The sequence below is a fragment of the Cyprinodon tularosa genome, unplaced genomic scaffold, assembly GCF_016077235.1.
Source record: "Cyprinodon tularosa strain WSP-4 unplaced genomic scaffold, ASM1607723v1 ctg288, whole genome shotgun sequence".
Lineage (NCBI taxonomy): Eukaryota > Metazoa > Chordata > Actinopteri > Cyprinodontiformes > Cyprinodontidae > Cyprinodon > Cyprinodon tularosa.
Genome location: NW_024038994.1, coordinates 714,187 through 742,069, shown reverse-complemented (window position 1 = coordinate 742,069; position 27,883 = coordinate 714,187). Strand labels below are relative to the sequence as shown.

General features: G+C 40.2%; 1 protein-coding gene across 1 annotated transcript in view; it reads left to right on the top strand.

Annotated features, from left to right (window-relative positions):
* tmem132e (transmembrane protein 132E) overlaps nucleotides 1–27,883 on the top strand; it is a 254,119-nt gene that overhangs the window by 167,797 nt on the left and 58,439 nt on the right. The window contains exon 6 of the mRNA XM_038290758.1: nucleotides 20,499–20,704. Within this exon, the coding sequence (XP_038146686.1) occupies nucleotides 20,499–20,704 (206 nt within the window). The remainder of the gene's footprint in view (nucleotides 1–20,498; nucleotides 20,705–27,883) is intronic.

Below are 27,883 nucleotides of genomic sequence, written 5' to 3'. Positions count from 1 at the left end.
TTTTTTTTTTAAAAATCCAAAACCAAGGCACTCTTTAAAATGCATCTTTCTATAACCAACGTATTTTTTCCCCTAATATTATTTAGGACAATGTGACAAAATTGCAAATGTCTACTAAATTCTTTATTTTTTAGCCTAAAGTATGGATAAAAAAATTAAACAAAATCACTTTAATAAACATCAGTTACTGCAAAGCCTTTGAAAGTTGTCATAAAAATGATGTAATCGGTAAAGGAAGAAAAATCAGCACCTGATGTTTAAATCAAACCTTTATGCATTAAACCTCTGGATTTTATTGCAATGCTTTTTAAGCAACATTTGGGTCCAAAAAAAAACTTGATTTAGGGCGAATGAGGGGCAGAATGTCTAAAACTTCAACTATATATTAACAGTAATTAGGGTTGGGAATTGAAAAGATTTTCACGATTCCGATTCCCTTTTCGATTCTATGAAACGATTCGATTCTTTATCGATTCCAATTTGGGGAAAAAAGGAGAACAAACAGTTTGATTATCAGCATCAACTTTGTTTACTTAACTATTGCACCATCTTACAAACTCAACAAGATCAAGATGTCCACAGGAAATGTGAAACTGGAGTAACATCTGTGTTTAAATGAAAAATGAATACAAGAACAAACTTAATAATAAATAAACTCATCTCCCCCTGATTTAAATAAACAAGCGTCACCTTTCTCTCCCTCACTGAACTGCGGAGCAACTTTGTAGCGTGTTACGTTACATCCACTGCAACAGCTAGAATCATGTAAGAATTCCAGCTACCAGTAGTTCTAATTAAAAAACATGCTAGCAATGAAGGGCTGGATTAACGACAAAGGCACACTCCCTTATAACCCCAAAGAGAGGTAGGAAAAGACTTTATGTATAGAAATGGGATATGATATACCAGGAACAACATTAAGCATAGCCAGTGATGTAAAACTTGCCCCTTACCAGACTTGCCTTCCGTTCTTGTAGAAATTTTAGCCTCTTTCCGGAAGCCATCAAAAACACGGCACTCAGTAAAATGTATCCCATGTTGTGCGCGGAGGTGTTTCAGCATGTTCGAAGTATTTCCTCCCGCGATTGAAATTGTTGCTTTTCAATGATTGGAAAGAGCCTTCTTGCCATCTTTTTCGTTTTTAAAATGAAGCCAAACTTTTGATCTCTTTACTTGGTGTGGCGCCATTTTTTGGCTTTCCTTTTTTGCCCAGTCACGTCGTACTTGCTTACTGAACGCCGTGTGCGTAACTTGCGTAAAAAACGTGACGTAAGTCGTGCTCCTAAGAGCCAGCGCTTTAGGCTCTGGTGCTGCGGGAATCGAAGAAAGAATCGTTCAGCGAGCTGCCAAACGATGCCATGGAATCGGAAAATACGGAACCGGTTCTGAACAGGAACCGGTTTTCGATTCCCATCCCTAAGAGTAATGGTAATAATATTCCCCTTTCAACATTTGGTGGGCTTTGGGCTCACAGCAAAAAATGGAAATATAAGTAAGTCATTCTTTCTTGAAGTAAGTGCATTTTTCTCCAATTGAGGACGAAAGTGAGACACTTTGGCAACAGAACAAGACAATTTACATTTAAAATAAGAAAAAAACATTTCATTGTCTTATTTCAAGTTCATATTATCTAATTAACTTATTTTAAGAGTAAAGATACTAATTTCATTGGAAAATCATTGTATTTACCTACTCAAATTAAGGATAAATACACTTATTATACACTTATTTCTAGATCGTTTTTGCAGTGCTCACGAGTAGCCTGAGCAAGATAATAACATCTAAATAAGTATTATTTTCTTGAAATGAGTGCATTTGTTCTTGAATTGAGGAGGTAGGTGAGACACTTTACCAATGGAAAAAGACAATTTACATTTAAAATAAGAACAAAAAAAATGCATTGTCTTATAAAAAAATACTCATTCATTGGCAGATCATCTTATTTACCAACTCAAATTAGGGGTTAATACACTTAATTTAAGAAACGTTGACTTATTTCTAGATTGTTTTTGCAGTGTGGGCTGCCATTGTGCGGCGCCCGGGGAGCAGTATGGTGGTTAAGGTCCTTTTCTCTTAGGGACCCAGAGTGCACTGCAAAAAAAGGAAATCTAAATAAGCCATTTTTTCTTTAAATAAGTGCATTTTTCTTGAATTAAGGATTTAAGTGAGACACTTTGCCAATGGAACAAGACAATTTACAATTAAAATAAGAAAAACAATTGCATTGTCTTATTTCAAGTACATAATATCTAGATATCTTATTTTAAGAGTAAAAATACTCAATCATCTTTTTTACATGCTCAAATTAAGGGTAAATACCCATAATTTAAGACATTATTACTCATTTTGAGATTGTTTTTCAATGTGGCTCTCTGTTGGAGTGAGTTTCGAACTCACAACGTCAAGATTCCAAGCTTCAGGACAGACCATGACCTGTTTGGATTATTTTTCTGCATCTGATGAATGTTATGTATTTGCTTGAGGAGCGGTGCATCTAGATTAGTTAGCAAAATGAAACAGCCCCATTAGCCAGTAGTCGGTTTTATTGAAGATGATGAGAATAAAAATGATTCTTCACTGCAAAAACGATCTAGAAATAAGTAAACATTTCTTAAATTAAGTGTATTCACCCTTAATTTGAGTAGGTAAATGAGATAGTTTGCCAATGGAATGAGTATTTTTACTCTTAAAATAAGATAATTAGATAATATGCACTTGAAATAAGACAATGCAATTGTGTTTTCTTATTTTAAGTGTAAATTGTCTTGTTCCATTGGCACAATGTCTCTTTTACCTCCTCAATTCAAGAACAAATGTCCGTACTTATCTAGATTTAGTTTTTTTGCAGTGCTGGGAATTTAAAGTCGTAGGGAAACGGTCATTCCAAGTGTTGCATTTCTGTTTTCATCCGAGTGGTGCTCGACTTTACACCAGTGAATAAAGTGAATGGGGGGGGGGGCGGGATTGTTGTGGCGGAAGGTTCGCAAGCAAGTTTGGTTGTGGCCGGTTTGTCGGAAGCATCCTGCTAACCAGTTAGCAACTTAGCGCTAGCAGGTTCCCAATGGGAAATTCCATTGGGACCAAGTAGCACTAAATTGGTGACTTAGAAAAGACGCAGTCAAGGAACGCTATGGACAGCGGAAACATGCAAGAGGAGGAGAGTTTAGTGTCGGAGGTCGTGGATGAGTCTCCTCCGTCATCCATTTTTTATTTAGAGGAGGAAAGCGGGGATGAAGATGTTATGGAAGAGGACGCCAGGGCGGCAGAAGCTTGGTTTGGTGTAGAAGGCTTCCAGCCGTACATGTTTGAGCCCTTGCCTCGCAACGCTGCCAGTTCTGTTAGCTCTACGCCTGCCGAAGACACAGACGTCCATCCCCGTGAACACTGGGACGCAACTCAATGGGAAAGGAAAGGATTCTGATTTCAACCGTTGCGTATATTAGCTGCGACATATGAATCACGATGCTATGACCGAAAACATTTGATTGGCAGATGACCGTTGATAAATGATTGGCCGAATTTAGGTGTTCAGGCTGACGAAGAACTAACTGGCCTGCAGAAGATAACGAAAAAAAAAAAAGATTTTAAGACAGGATTTATATACATGTTTAAGCCAGAATGATTTGACATTTAAATACGACTTCCCTATGACTGTAAAAAATTAAACCAACAAAAACGAACATTTAGAAAGCAGGCTGACATTTAAAGAGGAGGTTTACAAACAACATTTTTAAGTTTCCGGAATCTCTTTAAGATACAAACATAAATAACTGAAGCTATGAAAAAGATATTTAAAGTGTTCGAAAACTAATTACCCTAAAAATGAACAGCAGTATCTATTCTGTGTTGTTCTCAGGAAGCTGGTCCTGCTTTAAAAAAGTTTTTCCTGTTGCTGCAATCATGTGTGCCATGTCATCCCAGAATGCTCATTATAGTAAAAACTCTATTTTTAACATATGTCTCATGATAGCAACAGGGTTGAAGCATAACTCTAACAAATTGGTCTACCTTTGAGGCCACTTGTGAAGGCTCGTTACCACAGTAACCGTACCTTCTCACAGGGGTTAGATCATTCTCCAGGGCTTTTTCCAGGAGTGTGCATTAGAGGTTTAGTTTCGTTTTTTCACAGATTCTCTGCCGTGTGTTTTTCAATTCCAGGCCGCTGTGACAGCTGCACCGAATATGACAAAAAAAGGTGTTTTTATTCAAGTTCTGCAAAACCTGACAAGTAGTAAGAACATTCTTTTGCAACGTTCTTCTGCTTTATCACTTCTCATGCTCCATGGTCTTATTTTAAGCCTCTGAGACAGTTTGAACACGGCAGCAGATATATATATGAAATCTAAGTGAGCAGCGGGTCAGGATGTAATCAACTTTAAGTTGTCAGGCTCATTAATGCTTCCTCTGAGTTAAACCTTCAGATCTAAGTGGCTCATTTCTTCCATTTCAACAATAATGAATCTGTTCTCAGTCATAATCACATTTAGTCAGATTTATGAAATATCTCCAAGGTCGAGCTGCTCTGAAGGTCAGCTGAGGCAGGTTTTACAGGCATAGAGCCGTGATGCTATTTGCTGTTCTAAGTCTCCTTCTCAGGGGCGGATTTACCATTAGGCAATACTAGGCAGGTGCCTAGGGCCCCAAGTTCCTGGGGGCCCCATAAAACTCTGTTTCCATGTATGGTTAATACAACTATTCCTTATTTGTGCACATTAATTATGTTTTTGATAAAACTCCTTTGGCTAAAACGCCATCAGAATGCTTATAATATTAAGTGTGTCTCAGCCCCCCCCCCCCCTTCAGTGTCCGCCATATTGGATCCGTCCATTTGCTGCACATGTTCAGAAAGGTCCAAACAGACAGCAGCAAACCATTTGAAAACAAACCATGCAAAGAGCAGTGTTGCTAACTTAGCGCTTTAGTCGCTATATTTAGCCACTTTTCAGACCCCTCTAGCACTTTGATTTCTAAAAAGCTCCTAGCGCCAAATCTAGAGACTTTTTTCTGCTACTGGAGACTTTGGAGACAACATCTAAAAGCAGCGAACTCTGCTCTCCAGAGCGAGTAGATTGGTAACCCTGCCTCCTGCTCTCCTCTATCTTGTCTGCTGTCATGATTCATGCAGCTATTATTTCATCCAAATGAAAAATGGAGAACAGATAAGCAGATCATGGCTTGTCTACAGTGAAAAGAAGGACTGGGTTATTTACTTTGGCCTTTTTGGAAACACAGGAAGGAGCAATCAGCTAAGTGAGCTTAGTGCTTGGAAAAAATCTTTCATTCCTTTAGAGACAGCATGAAAAGTCAGCTGAGTACAAAACATAGAGAGGAAAACAAGAAGAAAAGGGACAAGAAGAGAGGGACACAACCTAGAACAGATAATGGATGTCTATTCTGTTAACATTTCTCTATCTGTAGAATGGGGCTGTTTAATGTGTTGTCTTCTCAGTTCAGAGGGCCCCCTGTCTTTGCCTAGAGCCCCACATTTCCTAAATCCACCCCTGCTCCTTCTGCTCCAGCATATGTCCAGTATACCATTTCTAATCTACTGGACCAACTTCTCTAAGCTCTCCACATCCGGTACTGGAGTTTGTACCAGTTAATAACTTAGATGTCTGGGAGAGAGCAAATTAAATTATAAATTAGAGCAAAAGCAGACGTTTGATCAATATCTGTAATGTATAGTCTTGTTTCTTAAAGGTTGGAGTCCAGTTGTCCTGCAGTGTGTTGTCAATAGAAGAGAGCAGGTGTTGGAGGGGGATGGCTGGCCTCTGCGTGTCATTCATCATTTTTCATGATCCATTAAAGACCAGGCGACGGGCCGTGTGATATTGAGTGGACTTGCTTCAGCGATCCTGCCATTGAACATTCTCGGCTAATTTAAAATGAGCCCTTCAAGTCCAGGAAATACATGAGTCATGACAGTTCAGTAAAACCACCCTCAAAATTGGGGAAAATCATTCTGTTGAGACTGTAGAGGCTTGACACCAGCACATGAAAACAGCCTGGTGCATAAGTACTACTGTCACTAACCAGTAGGCGACCTGGTTCTCCCATTGGTACCGTTTCACTGCCTCATAGATCTCAATTAAGGTGGAGTGGAGGATTTTTGCTAATTTGTTAAAAGACCCGCCCTCTCCACTTAGACAAAAAAAAAGAAAAACACATGCACAACCCTGTACCTATAGTCAAAACTATCAACAATGGGTGGTGAGGTTGCTCGAGGACCCAGATGCAGAGACGAGTGAAGAAGAGATGAGTTCTGAGAGGTTTAATTGCCGACCATAGGTAGCAGAGGCAGAAATCCAGTAATCCAACTTAAAATATTAAACAAACCAAAACCATGGAGACATCAGGGGAAAAACGAGTCTGAGGAGCCGGGGAGAAATGAGCAGAGTAGACAATACAGCAACAAGAAGGGACCAGCACTGAGTGACTGCAGAGGTGGAGTATTTAAAGGAATAGTACACCCAAAACATGATTAGCCTTCATTTTCTACTCACCCCCATGCTGAACAACACTCTGGAGTACTTTTTTGATATCTCAAATGCATCTGGAGATCTGGGAGGCTTCTTGCTGTCTGCTGACATTCAAATAATGGAGGTCTATGGCGCCCGAGGCAGAAAGGTCCATAAAAGTCCACAAAACACGTGTCAATATTCCTCCATACTGCTCGTCCAATGTATTCCAAGTGTCCTGAGTGGGTAGCGTCCAGAATTTACTCGAAACAAAGTCATTTAGAATGTTTTTAGAGCATAAACAGTAGTGTATAGGATTTCCTGAAAGCGCGTTCACGAGTCTACAGAAACCGCGGCAGACCAAACCAGATGAAAGTGCGCATTGCATGGGGATGAGTAGAAAATGAAGGCTAATCATGTTTTGGGTGTACTATTCCTTTAAGGAGAACAGAACAAAGGATGGACTAATGAGCTGAACGAGGAGCAGGTTTGGGTGGAACTGGCAAGAGGGAATCCAAGGGGAACGAAAACATTCACAAGGGGGCAACAGAGAGTAACTAAAGAATGCTAGAATATCATGGAAAATAAAAACAGCTGATAACAGAAAACTGAAAACTCAGAGTCACAACAAATAAGAAACATAACAAAAACCTGTTTATCCCTTTAGTTTAAGGCTTTAATTTTGTACAAAAAAATGGACTTTAAACTACCTTAGTGGGTGTGTATCCCTTTTGTCATAAAAAAAAAAAAACAAAAAAAACTATTTGATTAATTACTTACTTTTTGTGTACTTCTAAGCATATGGGGTTCTGATCTAGCCTGGGTGCCATTCCGAACTTAGTCCCGCCCACAACGTTTGAGGTCGGGAAGTTCGGTCTGGCATTGCTCAATAGTAGCGCGAGTATGCTCGCACAATATCTGGCGATCCAATCAAATTGTCAGGGCGGGCTTTATACGATGATGGACAGATGACCAAGAGTAACGTAATCAACCACGTGACCAAAGCGCGCTTGGGTGACAACAACAATGGCCGCCGCTGGAGAGTTGAGGTGAGTAGATTCTGCTATTAGGTCTGTTCTAGAAGATATCGACAGCAAATTAATTTTAAAAGAGGAACAGAGAAACGCGATCAAGGCTCATTTCTTATTCTAGGCGTGCAACTGCACGCTTTGATTTTTGTTGACAACAACTATGCGTCGCTTAACATACGTCACGCACTCCGTTGCTCTTATTGGTCGTAGGTCTATCCAATTGAGTGCAGAGGCATTTTTTTTCCTGGTTCCTTCGAAACACGCCCCATAATCACAGCTCTATGGAGCAGCATCAGACTCATATTCTGACTAGAGTATTGAGTAGGACTACGTCAGGCTAGTTCTGACCTTAAATTGATTTTGTTTTTTGTTTTTTTCATGACTAAAGGAATAAACGCCCGTTAAGGTAGTTTAAAGTGTATTTTTCATACAAAACTAAAGGGATAAACACAAATCTGACGTCTAGCGCATGCACGTTGACCATAGGTATGTTGATCTGACCGAACACCAAACTTTACCGGTCAAGTAGAAACTTAGCAACCGAGGCATCAGAGGGAAGCCTGACCTATGAGTGCACGCTGTCGCATGAAAGAATCTCCCAAAAACGCTTTGGTCTTGTTTCTCTCTTCTGAGGCCTTTCTTTTCTCTTCCTTCACTTTGTAGAAACTTTTTCTCTGACGACCCTCCGCCATTTTCAGAGAACTACAGTGAGAAAGAAAGAACAAGAAAAGGGAAAAAAACCTAGAGCAAATAATGGATTTCTATTCTATTAAAATTTCTCCATCTGTATAATGGGTCTGTTTTATGTGTTGTCTTCTCAATTCAGAGGGCCCCCTGCCTGTCTTTGCATAGGGCCCCAAATTTCCTAAATCCGCCCCTGCCCACTGGTACCCTAAGTACTTCATGAGTATTCTCTAGATTCCCAAAAGGTAATCTTCACACTATAGGTACCTGTTAAAGGGCACACTATGCAACATTTTTCAGTTAATTAATGTGTTCCATAACGTTTTGGATGATTAAATGAGTCATTTCAGGTCGAACAAAGGTTTTCTCGGCCGCCCTGGTGGTCTGTAGGGGAAATACCGCACTTGTAATTGCAGGAGCCCTCGGCCCGCACCCACAGGCTCAGAAGTCTCTTGCATCGCGAGAGTTGGTCTTGCTTTACGGCGAGAACTGCTACACACCCCCAGTTAAAAGCATGCTCGTTGCTAGCGCAGTGGCGATATTTGTGCAGTTATCATGGCGGAACCAGCGAGAAAATAATGTATGAAAACATGCAAAATTTTCAAACTCGAACATTGGAACAAAATAGTCACTTACCGCAGTAGACATGGTGATTCGTTGCGTTCGCCTGTCTGCTAAGCTCAAAACAACCGCGCCTGTCTTGACGGAGAAACCAGGAGAACAGCTGAGCATATTTACGACAGTGCACTTTTACTTTCGCCCTCTGGGGGGAGCCTCGCTGAAAAATCAACACCGGTTGCATAGTGTACCTTTAAGTATCCAGCAGAAATCGCCCCCCCTCTAAGAAAAAAAAATAAAAATGCTTGTTAAATATTGGAATGCATTATTTTTTTTAACTACTGAACCAAATTGAGCATCACTCTATTCTAAAAAGCTTTCTGTTGAGCTTTTTATTTTCCCATTTTGGGTAAAAGCACAGCTGACTGGTAGAGCATGCATTTATTACAAACCCTAAACCTCAAAACTGTCACTTTGTGTCACCGAGCTGCAACTCAAACACTTAAACAAAACCTATTCCAAGGCATTCACTGCGATAAAACATCATCTGCAGCTTCCTGTTCTCATTAGGATATTTGCCAACCCACTGGATGTTGTATTTTTCCGACTCTAGGAGTAAAAATAGGTGAGAGGCTGTCATTTTTCTTTACTGTCACTTTTATTTATTTAGTCCTTTCTTCTCTGGAAATAACTAAGCTGCAGTGTGCATGTAGAGCCTGTAGCAGATAAGCCAGTTCTGCGTGTGCTACCATGTATGTGTTTGTGCAGCGTTGCTGTACAAGGTGCAATGAGCGTTTCAGGAGAGTAGGGGGGGGGGATTTGCTGGCCATGGTGGACAACTCCAAGCAACCCCCACTGATCATGGTCTCCTGTGGGGATGTGACTCACATAAACCCATCTGAAGCCAGAGATAAGGCCTTGTGTCTTCACTTCACATAGCGCGCCTGTGGTCATCCTGCATGCATACTGTACCCTGCATGTTCCTCTCCTCCGTGTTAGGATGACAAATATACCTTAGGTAGAGCCATGAATTTAACATGGACAAAAGTGCAGGATCTCCGATTCAGGACATGTCCACACAAACACAGATGTCCTGAAAAATTTCTGCTAGACAAGAGCGGCTTGTTCATCTGGTCTGAAGGTCTGTAACAAACTTGGTCATTTCATGTTATTTTAAATCTACCATTAACTTTACTTCATTTGGAAAAAGTATTTCTACCATCTTTAGAAAATAAAACGTATCTGTCCTGATGGTAAAATAACTTTTAGAGGTCAGGGAAAGAATTTTTTGATTCAATTCTATTCAGTTTATTTCTATAGCTCCAATTCACATCATGTCATCTCAGGTCACTTTCCAGTTCCCCAGATCATCCAGTCAGATTGATTTAAAGTTTTCTATCTAAGGAAAACCAGCTGATTGCATCGACTCATTGACTCTTCAGCAATCCCTCACACTAAGCATGCTTGTAGCGACAGTGGAGAGGAAAAACTCCCTTTGAACAGGAAGAAACCTCCAGCAGAACCAGGCTCAGTGTGAGCGGCCATCTGCAATCTGCTCTGGCCACCCTAGATGAGGGACTTAATGTAAACAGCAGTGACGGCTGGCCAATAGAGGGCGCTAGGGCACCGCCCCACCCACCCAATGACCCTGATTAAGACATAAAAAAAAAAATTTATAATTATGTTTTTTATAATTCAATTTTAAATTATAATGTAAAATATTTCAAAATAAATGAAAATATATTTTTTAGATGTGCAAGATAAATATGTAATCTTTAATGAGTAGTAAAGTGTCATTTTTCGTCAGATTGGTGATGCATTTTCGCTCTAGGGCGCAAAAACTTTTGCCCGTTGACTCTTGTTAACAGTTGTTAATGTGCAGCAACTGCTCTGCAATACAGAAGGATAGGAGAGCTCAGGGCGCACCAAAGCTACGCCCTGATGTTTCTAGATGTTTGTTCATTTGCATAGTTGCTCTTAAATAAACACATTATCAGAAAATAAATTGTTTTTAAATATAGTAAAAGAATTTAAAGTAGGGATGCACGATATTTCGTTACCTGAAGATATGAATGTGGGGTTTCTGTATGGAAGTGAATCTCTAAGTACCTGAAGCCTAGCACCTGTAGTTGTTTGTGAGGGTGAACTTGTGCATGTAAAGTTTTAACCATAGAAAAAATGCTCAATAGTGGTTGTGGAGAGCCGGAGAGGCACACCCCCCAGAGCACTGAGTCCAGCGCCGGGAGACCCAAAGCCCCAGGCGCCCAAAGGGACCCCAGAAGCGAAGGCACCAAGGCGGGGCCAGCCCCGGAAATCAGACCCCCACCAAGGCAGGAGGAGAGACAGCCACGAAGAAGCCCCCCAGCCACCGCCATGCCGGCAGCCGGCCACCCCGAAGTAGGGCCGGGCACCGAACACCAGCCCCCCCACGGCGCCGACCGAAACGCCCCAGCCCCACAGAGCACCGAAACACGCCCCGCCCCCCGGCACCAAGCCCCGGCGACCGGCCGCAACACCCGCCGCGACCACACGACCCAGGAAAAACACTCAGGCCGGGGCCCACGCGCATCCGCCGCGAACCGGCCGCGAGCGCCGCGGGACCCCCCCAAAACGCCCCCCCCGGCCAAAAGCGCAGCCCCACCCCACCAGACGAAGCCAAAGCAGCTCAGCCACGTCCGCCGCCCCCCCCCCCCCCCCCCCCCCCCCCCCCCCCGCCGCCCGCACCAGGCCCTGACACGCGCCGGCCATAGCAACTCCAGGCCCCCACCCGCCCCGCAGCCCCACCCACCGCGATCAGCGGGAACAGAGCAGCTCCGCCATGCCTCCAAGAGGGAAAACCCACCCGAATACCCAGCCAGCGCAGCCAGCCCGCCCAAACCGGCCCCCCAACACCACCCCTGCCGGAGCCGCCCGGACCCCCACACACCGGCGGCGCGCCGCCAGCAGGACCCCCTCCCAGCAGGCCCCCCGATAAAACAGACATGCCAAACCCCCCCAAAAAAAAAAAAAAAACCTTCAACCAGGCACTTCATGCCCCTCCATCCAACCTTCTTTGGGGAGAGCGGAGGTGACAGCCCCGCCACCAGCAGGCCACCTAGGCCCCGCAGCCAGCCCCAGCCAAAACCACGGACCAGGTGGCCCGCTCTTCCTCCAGGCCCCAGACTCCAGGCGGCAGCCGGAGAACAGGGGTGTGAGAAGACCCCGATCCTCACTGCGCCCGCTCGAATGTGGTGTTGTTGCGTGTTGCTCTCAGATGCAATTAAAACTGGGAGTACCGAGAGGGGGTGTCCGGCACACTCCACTCCCCCTCCAGGAGATAGACGGTGCCAGCACACCCCCCCCTTTGACAACCCTCAACCCTCAATGTCTAGATGCAAGAGGGGATGGAGGAGGCCGACCGTGGTGAGGCCCATAAAATAAGCCCCCCCCGGTGGCCCTGACCCCCACCCCCCGAAAATGCCCTACATAGATGGGTGTTGTGAAAATGATGTAGATGGAAGTGTCTAAAATGCAAAATAAAATTGGTGTGGGGGACGTCATCAGAAGGTGTGGCCCTCCAGTAACGACCCCCTCCCCAAAAACCTACATGTGTGGCAGAGTGATGAAGCAGGCAGAGGGAGGATTTCGGGGATGGGGAGCAAAGGACTGGGGTGTTTTTAAATGGCAATATATCAGCATCAGCATATCAGGATATTGGGATATTTTAATGGATCAATATTTTTTCCCTTTTTATGTCTGTAAAAAAGAAGTTTTTGAGGAAGAAGAAGAAGAAGTAGTATTTTTTCTTTTTTTTTTTTAGAGTTTAGAAACTCAGAAGCTGATCAAATATCGTGTTAAATATCGGTGGGGTGGCCGATGTCCGATATTCAGTTTTAAGGCCGATACTGATAGGGGGCCGATTATATCGTGCATCCCTAATTTAAAGTTGACTAATAGCTTCTGGTACATTTTCTTTTTTTTAGGTTTGTGACACATTATTGGACCAAGCAAAACAAAGATTAACCTTAACAAAGCCTCAAAAGGGCAAGATTCACGTACAAAAACCTGTACATTAAATTGTTTGGTATTTATATAGTGTTATTATGAAGTTTTTTGTTGTTGCCATTCATATGAATATACTGGAGTGAACTTAGTATGCCTTTGATTGGTTTTTGGTGAACGTCTATTTTGAATTTATAGGTTTCTGAGGGGGTTCTAAAAAAATAATATATACAAATTGTCTTAAGGAGAGAAACTGTTGTAGACAATTTCACTGGAAAACGATCTAGAAATAAGTACAAATTTCTTAAATTAAGTGTATTTACCCTTGGTTTGAGCAGGTAAATGAGATAGTTTGCCAGTGGAATCAGGATTTTTACTCTTAAAATAAGATAATTCGATAATATTCACTTGAAATAAGAGAACGCAATTGTGTTTTCTTATTTTAAATCTAAATTGTCTTGTTCCATTGGCAAGATGTCTCTTTTAGATGCACTTATTTTAAGAAAAAATGACTTATCAAGATTTTGATTTTTTGCAGTGTTGAGCTCAAGCCAAAGGTTTGAAGTCCTTGAAAGCTTAATTTAAATAGCTTAAATCAGCTACATTTATTGATGCAGTGCTTAGCCCTCCTAATATGTAAGGTTTTATTCATTTTTTCCGCTACCTTACTGCTATATATGATCTTTCTCCTACAGGTAAGAAAACTATTACTGAACCTCACTTTAAACAATCCTAACAGTTCCTTTAATGGCAGAATTACGATGTTTTATCGGTGTCAAACTGCTGCCTCTGCAGAAAGTGGATGAAATACCTTACACAGCATTATTAGTGATGCTGTATTAGTGCTCTCATTAGAGTAAAATCACTTAAAGGACAGAAGCTGCAGCCTTTATTTAGGAAATTAGGTAATGTCATGGAATAAATGTGTGAAACGCCCTTCGGTGTTTTCACCTTCACATTAACCCAACCGGTCCTTCATCGGGCGCTCTGAGACCCGCTGCGGATCTGAAGCAGTGCTCCGACTATTTGTCTCCACCCAGGCAATCTGCTGGCACCACGGAGGATGCCACAGAGCATTAGCAGCAGTGTGACGGCATGTGGTGGCTCAGAGTGTGAAAGCCCTCCTCAGCGAGCCCCCCCAGGACCACTGATACCCAGAGTCACTAACAGCTTTTGACTTGCAATTAGCCAGCCAAGTTTATCAGCGGCTGTAGCTGCGAGAGCTGAAGGGCTGGCGGAGTGTTTGTGTGGCTGTTTTTTTGGGTAGTCGGATGGGTGGGGAGGGGCTGCTAGGCTTTGGCTGTCAGCAGGCTGTGCTGTAATAAATCATAGCTGGCTGGGGGTCATTGTGTTGAGTTTTTTTCTTTTTATCTTATAGCTCCAATCATATAGTGCAACCATTCTCATAATTTTTTATAGCAACTAAAACCTCACAGAAAACTAAGGTTTCAAGTTCCAAAATAAGAAAGAATTTAACAATAATTTTAACGAGCTTTAGACTTTATTATATAGATAAATACTGCTTTTTACACACCCTTTTAATAAAAGGATGTTTAATTTATGTATTTTACACTGGGAAAAATCTAAATCTGGATAAGTGATTTTTTTTTTAAAACAAGTGCATTTGTTCTTGGATTGAGGAGGTAAAACAGACATTTTGCCAATGGAACAAGACAATTTACACTTAAAATAAGAAAACACAATTGCATTGTCTTATTTCAAGTGCATGTTATCTAATTATATTGTTTTAAGAGTAAAAATACTCACTCCATTGGCAAACTGTCTCATTTACCTTCTCAAATAAAGGGTAAATACACTTAATTTAAGAAACTTTTACTTATTTCTAGTTTGTTTTTCCAGTGTATTTCTTTTTTTATCAGGAATTAAGCAATGTAACCTCCTCACTGCAAAAAACGATCTAGAAATAAGTAAAAATGTCTTAAATTAAGTGTATTTATCCTTAATTTGAGAAGGTACATGAGATAATTTGCCAATGGAATGAGAATTTTTACTCTTAAAATAAGATAAGTAGATAATATGCACTTAAAATAAGACAATGTAGTTGTGTTTTCTTATTTTAAGTGTAAATTGTCTTGTTCCATTGGCAAAACGTCTCTTTAACCTCCTCAATCCAAGAAAAATTTACTTATTTTAAGAAAAAATACTCATCTAGATTTCGTTTTTTTGCAGTGCTGAAGTAGGTTTCTTACCAGCCCTCCAACAAAGTCAAAGTCTTCTTAAAAAGGTTTTAGCTAATGTTGTTTTCGTCAAAAATGACAAAAAGGTTTTGTTGTTGCAAATTTTTTTCATGACGATAAAAGAGAACTGGCGAGCTAAACATGGATCTTTGATGACGAAAACATGATGAGTCATTGGTGAGTTTTTGTTGATGAGACTAAATAAAAATTATAGCGGATGGTCTGTCAGACGTTTAAAATTTGGACCATGGCAGCATTGGTTGGGATGAAAGTAAACTGAAAGGATCCGGAACCACACCCTGAACTCTGACAAACTCTGATCTTCCTGTCTGTGCTTTACCTCCCACAATGATGGCTCTTCCTGCCCTCGCTACTTTATAAACTATCTGTGGCTGATCCCCCTCTGCAAAGCTAAGAAAATCCCTTTGTCTAACTATCAAGATTTTATATCTTCCAGCTTACAAGTGGTGATACTAAACATTCTTTAATTTCTCCCAAAAGGAATCACTAAATTATATCCAAAGCAAATATTTAATTGCACTCTGTTTATTTTTGAATAAAGTCTATTCTTGTTTCCACCATTTGAATATTTCAAGATTTAAATTTACATATTGAAATTTAGGTCTGGATTGTCATGGCGTTGTCATAAGTTTAAAAAAAAAAAGTTTTTAAAAAACAATCCACTGGATTTTGTTTCTAAGTTTGAAGACGTTTTGCTTCCCATCCTGGACGCTTTTTTAATTCAAAATTTTCAAATGTTTTCAATTCAAAAGCTTCCTGGCCACATTATTTTTTAAAGCTATCTCAGTCTTAGTCTTCATGATAATTAAATAATTAATTAAAAACTGTATTTAACCTAAGCTATTTTGTGTCTCTAAAACTTTAGATGTTCAACTCACAGAACACAATTTGTGTACTTGTACTCAAGAATATGAAGAGGTGTGACTTTTTTTTTGTAATTGTGACAGAAAAATCTACAGTTACAAAACACCAAAGGTACAACGCACAAATAATTTTGCAACAATAGTTTTTGCAAAATTGTACTTTTGAATTATTTTTTTTACAAATACAAAACTTGGAATGTAACTTTCTCTACAACTTCAAATTCACACTAACAATGCTTACTAACAATACTAACTTTCATAAATGAGGATTGCTTGATCTGTGTGTAAATGGACCCACATGCAGGGAAACCAAAACAGAGAGACCAGGGAAAAAGTTTAACAGGTTTATTGAGAAGCTTGTGGAGATTCCAGTGTTGCTCTGAACCCTGCTCAATCAGAACTGAAAGGTGAGGGGAAGACACTGCGGTTAGTTCAGGTTCAGTGGGAAAATTGAATCTCGAACTTGAAGAGGAGAAATGGTTTGCAGACTCACGTTTCCAGAAAAGTGGTTGACTCTTAGACTCCAGTCAGTGTGTGGTAGTTCCAGTGTTTGTCTCATTCGGTGGAGGGTGGACAGGGTTTACCCAGAATGTGGTTGTTTGTAGGAGAACGGAGAAAACTGACTGCCACTCAGATTTCCTGCGGTACTTGAATGGAATGTGGTGCAGATGAATCCCTTGCTCAGTGTGAAACTCAAACAATTCCTTGGAGGAAAGTGGATCCAAACCTCCAGTTTAAATCCCCAGCTCAGTTTGAGGCTCAGTTGATCCTTCCAGGGAGAGAAGGTCTGAAACGTCCAGTTTGCAGGATGACTTCCTGCAGAGAGGCAAAGACAAAAATAGCAAGATTAAGGCCCCGTCGACACGAAGCCAAACCCTGGCCTAAACACACTAATTTTTCACCAAACCAGCCTCTCATCCACACGAAGCCGGCGTTTCGGGGGTCTGTAAACGATCTTTTTTTTATTAAGCCTTCAGAGTGGGAAGATTTTGAAACGCCGTTTTCGCGTTTCCATCTTTAAGCTCTAACCGCATTTTTTTTGTTACACACATGCGTCATAGCGTCGCCTCTAAACACGCATGCGCGACACAGTATCACAACAACAATGGCGCCGTACTGTGTTGAATGGTTGCTGCTCATGCTACTCACCCTGCTGTCGGGCTTACAACAGAATCTTCTTCTTCTGGAATATCTCCAGGAAGAACAGAGCAATATCGACCACATAGTTCAGCACCTGAATTTGACTGAACCACGAAAATGGACCCGCAGGGCAACCATGTATAAATATTAGTGCGCATGCCCAACATTTCGTCGCCTATTTTTGCTTTGGCACCACAGCGCCACTTACAGGCCTGGCATACATTTTGCAGCGTTTTCCTGCATTCGTGTGGACGATCACATTTATTTTACGTCTCCGTCTTTACGACAAACGTTCTGGAAAATATTAGCATTTCGTGTTCGTTTTGACTTCGTGTGGACGGGGCCTAAAAATCAGGTTGACAAAAACTCAGTTTGACTCAGCAAAACTCAGCTTGGCTAGAGTACCCAAAAACTGGCAAACACTCTGGCGTCGAGGTAGTGGCAGTCAGCAGCTTAAGAGCGCTCCGTTAACGAGGTAATCCTTGGCAGATGTCTGAGGAGCTTAATCAGTACCAGGCGCCGCCTGGTGGAGGAAGGAAGACAAACACACAAACCACACAGACAGGAGTCCTAACAGTAATGCATAATTCATAGTAGGTCTGGAAGTATTTGCTTTGGGATGGAAACCTCATATGTGTAAAATCATTCCTTTATTACATACATTTGTAACAAAAGCCACATTTTGTTAGCTTGTCTGTCTGCCATATTAACCAATATGATGTGTTGAACTAGATCTGCTATTTTTGACATACATGACAGGATAGGAAACGGTGAAACAGCAACTTTAGTTATCTGTTCAAGTCCCAATGTTGAATCTTTATAGAAATTTCAACTCTAAAATGAAATAGAAGTAAATTTCATCTTTTTGTTACTGCAATATTAAACTAGCTGGAAAGCTTAAGAACTATTGTAACATAGATTATTTAACTTTAGTGACAAGTTATGAGGTTGATCTGATTTTTTAGTGTCGGCAAAATAACAAGTGAAATGTTTAACTTTGTCTTTAAATGAAAACAAGATTAAACCAGAGAGGAACCCCGCTCTCTTTGCAAGGCCACCCACTCAAACTGTGGTGTCTGCATGTGGGGAAGTATATTACCCAGACCTCTTCCCAGTTATGATGAATCCCCAGCCCTGAGAAGACTGGCCAGGCCGACCTCCATTCGCCGCAAATTAGATTCTCTGATTACAATGCCAGCCACCTCCCAACATCTGATAAATTTTTAGCGAGAACCCAAAAGCAAATCCCTCCAGTTCCACTGCAGTTAATAATTTAACATTGGTGGTGAGGGAGGTGTATTTATTATAATTCAAATGAAGCTGTGGAGGGGTTTGAATTGATGGAAAAACCTGAAAAATGGTTTAAAGTTAAATTTAAAAAAAAAGTCGATATACTAAATTCATGCCCTGTATGACACAAATGGTATGCCATTACAGGAAGGTCTCATGAAAGGTGAAATGCATAAATATGTTTATTTATGAGCAGGTCTGAGCAAAGATCATGGAAAATGTCAGAAGAGTGACATGTTTGCCTAAGAGCTTCTAGTGGCATATTACTTGTAATAGATGATTAAAATGACGTGGTGCTGGTGTTGGGGCTTGGTGTAAACACCTAATTTGCTCTGCACAGGCTTAACAAACACTGAGGTTACTTAGAAGCACTAATTTGACTGTATAAAGGATGCAAATGAGATTAGAGAGGAGCCTGCAGCCTGTATGCATTTTTGTTTGTAGCAGTTGTTCTCGGCTTTGTTCTGCCGAGGCTTAAAAGCCTCTGGGTTTTCGCTGTGACCCAACACAGCAGCTGATTCAACTGATTCTTTCCAGATTTCCGCTCAAGGTTGGCAAATTCCTCTGATGCTGTGTTGGTCTGAGGAAAACTGTGAAGCCACGGGTAAAAAGATCTGTGGTATGCTTCTTTTAAGTTAACAGGTTTGCACAGGTTATTGCAAATAGACTTCATGGTCAATAGAATCCTGATGTTGTGTCACTGGAGTCATCGTTTGTCCTAATACAGGAAAATAAATACAGAATACAGAATAATCTTTTGATAATCTGCAGTCTTAGCTAATATAATCTATTAGATAAATAACAGAACTCACAAAGATTCAAAGCGCACAACAGGATATGATTTAAAAACTAGTTTATCTCAATAAACATGGCTAACTGCCTGGTCATCTCCTGGTCAGACCCTGTAATTCAGTAAAAGGATGGAGTCAAATTTAAAAAATGGCCGCCCAGGAGAAGGCCAGTGGCTGGAAGTTGGAGAGGATTTTGCTGCCATTCAGCTGCCTTTGACTGGGAAAGCCCATTTTAAAGGAATAGTACACCCAAAACATGATTAGGCTTCATTTTCTACTCACCCCCATGCTGAACAACACTCTGGATTACTTTTTTGATATCTCAAATGCATCTGGAGATCTGGGAGGCTTCTTGCTGTCTGCTGACATTCAAATAATGGAGGTCCATGGTGCCCAAGACAGAAAGGTCCATAAAAGTCCACAAAAAACGTGTCAATATTCCTTCATACTGCTCGTCCAATGTATTCCAAGTGTCCTGAGTGGGTAGCGTCCAGAATTTACTTGAAACGAAGTCATTTAGAATGTTTTTAGAGCATAAACAGTAGTGTATAGGATTTCCTAAAAGCGCGTTCACGGGTCTACGGAAACCACGGCAGACCAAACCAGATGAAAGTGCGCATTCAGCTCGGCAAAGAACTCATGCTCTTCCTCAACACTGAAGTCCTCAGACATTTTCTTTCATTGTTTCTTTCTTTGCACAGGTAAACAGCACATTTCTTCTTCTACGCTTGCATTATCGGCAGAGCAGACGCTGAATGCGCACTTTCATCTGGTTTGGTCTGCCGCGGTTTCCGTAGCGTCGTGAGCGCGCTTTCAGGAAATCCTATACACTACTGTTTATGCTCTAAAAACATTCTAAATGACTTTGTTTCGAGTAAATTATGGACGCTACCCACTCAGGACACTTGGAATACATTGGACGAGCAGTATGGAGGAATATTGACACGTTTTTTGTGGACTTTTATGGACCTTTCTGCCTCGGGCGCCATAGACCTCCATTATTTGAATGTCAGCAGACAGCAAGAAGCCTCCCAGATCTCCAGATGCATTTGAGATATCAAAAAAGTACTCCAGAGTGTTGTTCAGCATGGGGGTGAGTAGAAAATGAAGGCTAATCATGTTTTGGGTATACTATTCCTTTAATTAGATGCTACTGTGTAACTCTATGAGTAATGAAGGAGCTGTTTCACCTCTTGAATCGAGTTGCTCGAACCCAGTGATGATGTTCTGATTTATTGACCAATCTGTTCAGGAGAAGGAAATAAAAGTAATAAAAATCTGAATGTATTGTATTGCTTTTATGTGAAGCAAATACATGTTCTGTTTCTTTTGAAACCTTGAAGTGTTCTGCTATGATTTGTACCCTTTGCTCCTGGATCCACGCTGTGCCATATATCACCACAAATCTTTTGAATTCTCCCTGCGGCCGACGTGACCATTACCATATAGATGGCCTCTGACAGCTGACCGTGATCTCTTCCAGGTTTCTATGAATTGTGACTACGTGTTCGTCAACGGCAAGGAGACCCGGGGCTCCATGAACGCCAGGATCATCTTCAGCTACGAGCACCTGAGCGCACCGCTGGAGCTCACCGTCTGGGTGCCCAAGCTTCCCCTGCAGGTGGAGCTCACCGACAGCTCTCTGAGCTTCATCAAAGGCTGGAGGGTTCCCATTCTGCCTGACAGGAGGTGAGGCTGAGCTCCAAAAGACACACAAGCCTTCAATGTAATCTGGGCTTCTTCTCAGTGAAAACATGATTCTAAACTTTTAAATAGGAACACATGCATAAGTTCATTCTTCAACTGAGATATTGATATTTGTACCATTTAAAGATATTAAATAAGTTATTCGCCATTAGAGATTTCTAAAACGGATCCCGAATCATAACATTGACTATGCTACTTGTCTTCTATGAAAAATGAAATTGTTAACTTTCAGTAGATAAAGTTATGTCATGTGTTTCTTACCAGTTGCATCATACCCTACCAGCACTTTACATTTATATCACTTCCCTTTCATTCCTTCTACTCACAAAGTCTGTGCCTTTATGTGACCAATAACAGATAAGGCTGAATTCAACGAGGTCAAAGAAACTCATAATTCTGACGACTTAAATCGACTGTTGACACCAGATATTGACCGTTTTATTTATCAGATTTGAACCAAAGCTTACGTTGGGTTTAACTGATAGCTGGACTTTGCCTTCCTGAGAACAGCTGTATCCCTTTAAAGCCTGAACCAGGAAATAATTGACAGAAGATTCTTTTTTTTTTTTTTTTTTTTTTTTTTTTTTTTACAGTGTCCTGTCTGGCAATGTGGCAATAAAAATAGTTGCCAAAAAGAGCCCAACAGATTTTACTTTCACAAGTGTAGCAGTACGGCCATATTGCTCCACTTGTTTCATGCATATAAATTGCTTTATTATAATTATGCAGGGAGTTTTACAGTTTATATGGACGCTGCAATGTAAATACAGCAGAAAAACAGAAGAAGAAAAGGAAAAAAGAAAAAAAAAGAGAAAAGATGAAAGAAAGAAGAGATAGAAAGGAGACAATGACAAAACATTTTCAGTCTGCTTCACCACCAGCAACGAGATGAAAAAAGAACAACCGAAAGACACGGTACGAGATATACAATAAAGCAACACCTTGACACTATCGCTAAAGTAATATTATTAAGTCTGACATGTACTCTGTGTTACAGATTCTAATTTTCGAAAATTAGAATTGTCATTGAACTGTGTGACAAAGGAAATAACTATATAAATTTTGTAAAAACATTAAATTACATCATTTATTTGCATCAATTTTGATATATTACACATTTCTATATCATCTTTTATATGTTTTCTGTTCACTACATGTGTCTGATTATGTAAGTCAGGGTTTCAAGTTTCAAATATGATACACTTGGCTTTAAAGGGTTAAGTGACTTAAGAACATCCATCCTGAAAATGGATATACTTGCATACATGTTCATGTTTTTGCATATTTTATGAGGGAAGTGTTATTCTGTTAAAACTAGGGATGCACGATATAATGGGCCCCCTATCGGTATCGGCCTTAAAACTGAATATCGGACATCGGCCACCCCACCGATATTTAACCCGATATTTGATCAGCTTCTGAGTTTCTAAAGTCTAAAAAAAATAAAATAATAAACTACTTCTTCTTCTTCCTCAAAAACTTATTTTTTACAGACTTAAAAACTTCTAAAGACGAGGGAAAAAATATTGATCCATTAAAATATCCCAATATCTTCATATGCTGATATATTTCCATTTAAAAACACCATATCAATCTCTTTTACTAATGAAATATTGCTATATGTCATCGTTACGCTACGAAATCCCCCGAAAATTCACCAAATTTTGCCATATTTTTATATGTTGATATATTGACGCGGTATCGATCTATTTTACTAACAAAATCTCACAAGAATTTGCAAAATATCACGAGAGTTTGTAACAGAACGATGAAATTTCACCAGATTTTGAAAGTAAAATAGATGGATACCGCGTTTGATATCAGCATATGAAAATATATTTGAGTATATTATTTTTCAGTGTCAGAAATGGATAACAAAACTGCTATTTTCAATGACTACTTATTTTTGTCCAGCTTTAACATTGGTATCGATATCGGTTATCGGCTACATGAGTTTTAAAATATCGGCATATCGGATATCGGCCAAAATCCCAATATCGTGCATCACTAGTTAAAACACTTTAAACTTTTTCCTGTTTTCTTAGACAACAGCCAAAGTATTTTATTGGGATTGCATAAGATAGTACTCTGTAAAATATTGAAATCTAAATATGTTATTTTTTCTTTGAAAGGTAAGAAAATAAGAAAAAACTTTAACTTTCTTATTTCAATCACACATTATGTAATTATCTTATGTTAGGAGTAAAAACGACTCATTCCAGCGGCACATCATCATATTTACCCACTCAAATAAAGGATATATACACTGAATTTAAGACATTTTTACTTATTTCTAGATTTTTTTTGCAGGGTAAAAGCATTGGAAGAGCATGAAAGAAAAAAATAATCGGTAGATATTTAAAAATAGAAAATCAGAAAATTGTAACACATATAAATAGAGTTGTGGGTACCCCTTGTTGAATGAAAAGAAAGCCACAACCTTTATGAAATAAGTTCAATTCAATTCAATTTCAATTCAGTGTATTTCTATAGCGCCAAATTCACAACATGTCATCTAAAGGCTCTTTCCAGTTCAACCAGATCATCCAGTCAAATTGATTCAAAGTTTTCTATCTAAGGAAAACCAGTTGATTGCATCGACTCATTGACTCAAATACAATCCCTCACACTAAGCATGCTTGTAGCGACAGTGGAGAGGAAAAACTCCCTTTGAACAGGAAGAAACCTCCAGTTGAATCTCACAAAAGTAACAATATACAAAACTCATGAAATAAGCCTGGATAAAAATTATGGAAATCATTGAAAGGACTGAAAAACATGAGACCAAATTGTTATGTTAAATGAAGGTTTGTCCACTAATTAGTATCACAGGTGTCTACAGGCTTGTAATCAATCGGTAGGGCCTATATATAGGGCTACAGGTAGTTGCTGTGCTGTTCGGTGACATACCAGAGTATGACGGACCAGAGTTTAGAAAGAACATAATTGACGAGTATGTTAAAGGCAAAGCATGTAAGACCAACTCCAAGCAGATTGGCCATTTGCATTATTCAGGAATTGAAGTTAGATGAGCATCCACTGTAGCCCTGGACATGGACACAAGAAAAACATATGAAAAATCAAAGACATGAATGGTGAAAAAACAACCTTCAAAAACTTCTAAAGAGATTGAAACTCGAAGCTCAACAAACAATCAGTGTCAGATCGCACCATCCGTCGTTGTTTGAGCCAAAGTGGAATAAATGAGAGAAGAAGGAGGAAAACATTGTTGAAAGAATTATCATAAAAAATAAAACTGGAATTCGCCAAACTTCAATTCAATTCAATTCAGTTTATTTATATAGCGCCAAATTCACAACACATGTCATCTCAAGGCACTTTACAGTTCAACCAGATCATACAGTCAAATTGATACAAAGTTTTCTATCTAAGGAAAACCAGTTGATTGCATTGACTCATTGACTCAAATACAATCCCCCACACTAAGCATGCTTGTAGCGACAGTGGAGAGGAAAAACTCCCTTTTAACAGGAAGAAACCTCCAGCAGAACCAGGCTCAGTGTGAGCGGCCATCTGCTGAGGCCGACTGGGGTTCAAGGAGACAGAAGCAGAGATACAAAAAGCAGCTGTAAAAGGCGTCCAGGAAACACACAGCCAGGCAGACGAGCTCCAAGGCAGCTCCCATGCCAGAGGACGAAGAGAGCACATCCACTCAGTCACGGTCAGAGAAACAGGACCACACTGGAAAACAGGCCGATCTCCAACATCTATTAACAAGGGTGTTGATAGAAGCAGCACAGCTGATGTTTTTTTCCAGGATGACGTCACAGCCAAACAGGAACAGACGAGGCAAAGCTACTCTGAGGAAAAGCAGAGAGAGCAGAAGGTTAGAGATTGAACTAACAGATTCTGCAGAATAGGAGAACAGAGAGAGAATGAAGCAGAATGATGAAATGGGGGTCCCTATGTCCTCCAAAAGTCTAAGCCTATAGCAGCATAACTATAGAGATAGCTCAGGATAACCTGAGCCACCCTAACTATAAGCTTTATCAAAAAGGAAAGTTTTAAGCCTAGCCTTAAAAGTAGACAGGGTGTCTGCCTCATGGACTAAAACTGGTAGTTGGTTCCACAGGAGAGGAGCCTGATAACTAAAAGATCTGCCTCCCAATCTACTTTTAGAAATTCTAGGAACCACTAGTAAACCTGCAGATTGAGAGCGAAGTGCTCTGTTAGGAACATAAGGAACAATCAGATCTCTGATATAAGATGGAGCTTGGCCATTTAAGGCTTTATATGTGAGAAGGAGGATTTTAAATTCTATTCTTGATTTAACAGGAAGCCAATGAAGAGAAGCCAGGATAGGAGAGATATGATCTCTCTTTTTCATTTTCATTAGAACTCTGGCTGCAGCATTTTGGATCAGCTGAAGGCTTTTAACTACAGTTTGTGGACTTCCTGATAGTAAAGAATTACAATAGTCCAGCCTTGAAGTAACAAATGCATGGACTAGTTTCTCAGCATCACCCCTGGACAGGATATTTCTAATTTTTGCAATGTTCCTCAGATGAAAGAAGGAAATTCTAGAAACCTCTTTGATATGGGATTTAAATGACAGGTCCTGATCAAAAATAACACCAAGATTTTTTACTTTATTATCTGAAATCAGTTTAATCCCATCCAAATGAAGTGACTGGCTAATCAGTTTCTTTTTCAGAGACTCTGGTCCAAAGACTATAACTTCTGTTTTGTCTGCATTCAGAAGCAGAAAATTAAGAGTCATCCAGGTTTTTATGTCTTCAAGACATGCCTGTAATCTATGTAATGGGTTAGCTTCATCTGGATTTATAGACAGATATAGCTGGGTATCATCAGCATAACAGTGGAAATTAATCCCATGCTGTCTAATAATTCTACCAATTGGGAGCATGTATAAAGTAAAGAGAATTGGTCCTAGCACTGATCCCTGTGGTACTCCACAGGTAACCTTTGAGCGTGTTGAAGATCTATCATTAACATGAACAAACTGAATTCGATCAGATAGATAAGATTTAAACCAGTCTAGTGCTGTTCCTTTAATTCCAACAAAATATTCAAGTCTTTCTAAAAGAATATTATGGTCAACTGTATCAAATGCAGCACTAAGATCCAACAGGACGAGCACAGATACAAGTCCATTATCTGAGGCCATGAGAATATCATTAGTGACTTTCACCAGAGCTGTTTCAGTGCTATGATGAGCTCTAAAGCCAGACTGAAACTCTTCAAAAAGTTCATTATGGTGGAAGTGATCGCAAACTTGTTTGGCAACTACTTTCTCAAGAATTTTGGATAAGAAAGGAAGATTGGATATAGGTCTATAATTGACCAAGTCATCTGGGTCAAGAGACGGTTTCTTAAGCAGAGGTTTAATTACAGCAATCTTAAAAGCTTTAGGTACATATCCCTGTAACAGAGATAGATTAATCACATCTAAAATGGAGGAGGAGATCAAAGGGAATACCTCCTTAAATAACCTGGTTGGAACTGGATCTAACATACAAGTTGAAGGCTTAGATGAAGACAATAATTTTGCTAATTCAGAGAGTTCAACTGGATCAAAGCAGTCTAGACCCGGTTCAGATTCCATGACTACCTCAGGTACAATCGCGGATAGAGGAGTGCTTATGATCTTATTTTTAATAAGATCAATCTTATTTATAAAGAATCCCATAAAATCATTGCTGCTAAGAGCAGGTGGAATGGACGGTTCAACAGAGCTATGGCTCTGGGTGAGTTTGGCAACTGTATTAAAAAGAAATCTAGGATTATTCTTATTCTCCTCTATTAATGAGGAGAAGTATGCTGCTCTTGCTTTACAAAGGGTCCTCTTATACAGCAGTAAACCATTTTTCCAGACTAGGAAGGACTCTCGCAGGCCTGTGGAGCGATATTTTCTCTCCAGTTTCCTAGCATTTTGCTTCAAAGTACGCAGCTCTGCATTAAACCAAGGAGCAAGCTTTCTATTTTTAACGGTTTTCATTTTCAAAGGAGCTGCGTTGTCTAAGGCAATACGCAGAGAACTAGCAACCCCCTCAACAAAATCATCAACCTGTGAAGGGGAATAAGCTAAGCTTTTGCACTCTGCAGCACTGCTCAGTGACACAGAGCAGAGAGAAAGTGAAGCAGATTCTTTAAAATTTATAACTGCACTATCTGATAAAGATCTACTAAAATTGAACCTTCTTTTGGGGGAGGAGAACTCTGTTAAAGTAATCCTGAAGGTTATTAGAAAGTGGTCAGAGAGGACAGGGTTGTGAGGAAATACTGTTATTTCTTCACATTCTATGCCGTATGTCAGCACAAGATCCAAAGTATGAAGATGAGAATGCGTGGGACTATTCACATTTTGAACAAAGCCAATAGTGTCTAAGATAGCATTAAAGGCTGCTCTTAAGCTATCGCCTTCAATGTCAGCATGGATGTTAAAATCTCCCACTATGATGACCCTGTCAGTATTTAATACCAAATCAGAAAGGAACTCTGAAAACTCATCTAAAAATTCAGAGTAAGGACCTGGTGGACGATACAAAGTTACAAAAAGAAGAGGTTTTCTTGCCTTGAAATTTGGATCAGGGAAATTAAGGGTTAAATGTTCAAAAGAGTTGTAGGAATTAATTGTTTTGGGAGTAATCAGTAAGTCAGACTCGAAGATTGTTGCTACTCCTCCTCCTCGCCCAGAACTTCTGGGGATGTGAAAATTTAAATAGCTTGAAGGAGTTGCCTCATTTATGCTCACATAATCCTCTTGCTGCAGCCAGGTTTCTGTAAGGCAAAACAAGTCAATGTGATTATCACAAATCAAGTCATTAACTAGTAGACTTTTAGAGGAAAGCGATCTTATGTTAAACAGACCGCATTTAATTGTTTTAACTTTTTCCCCAATTGGAGTTATTTTGATTTTAATTAGATTATTTACTCCTTTGGGAATCTTTGCTAATTTATTAGATTTTGGTCGTGGGCAAGACACTGTCTGGATGGAGTAAAGAGTGGGTAACAGTAGAGAAGCTGCAGAGATGTGTGTTAAACTACAACTCTGCTTCCTGGTCTGCACCCTGGGTGGTCAGGGTTTTGGAGGACTAATAAATGTGGCCAGATTCCTAGAAAGAAGAGCTGCACCATCCAAAGTGGGATGGATGCCGTCTCTCCGAATCAGACCAGGCT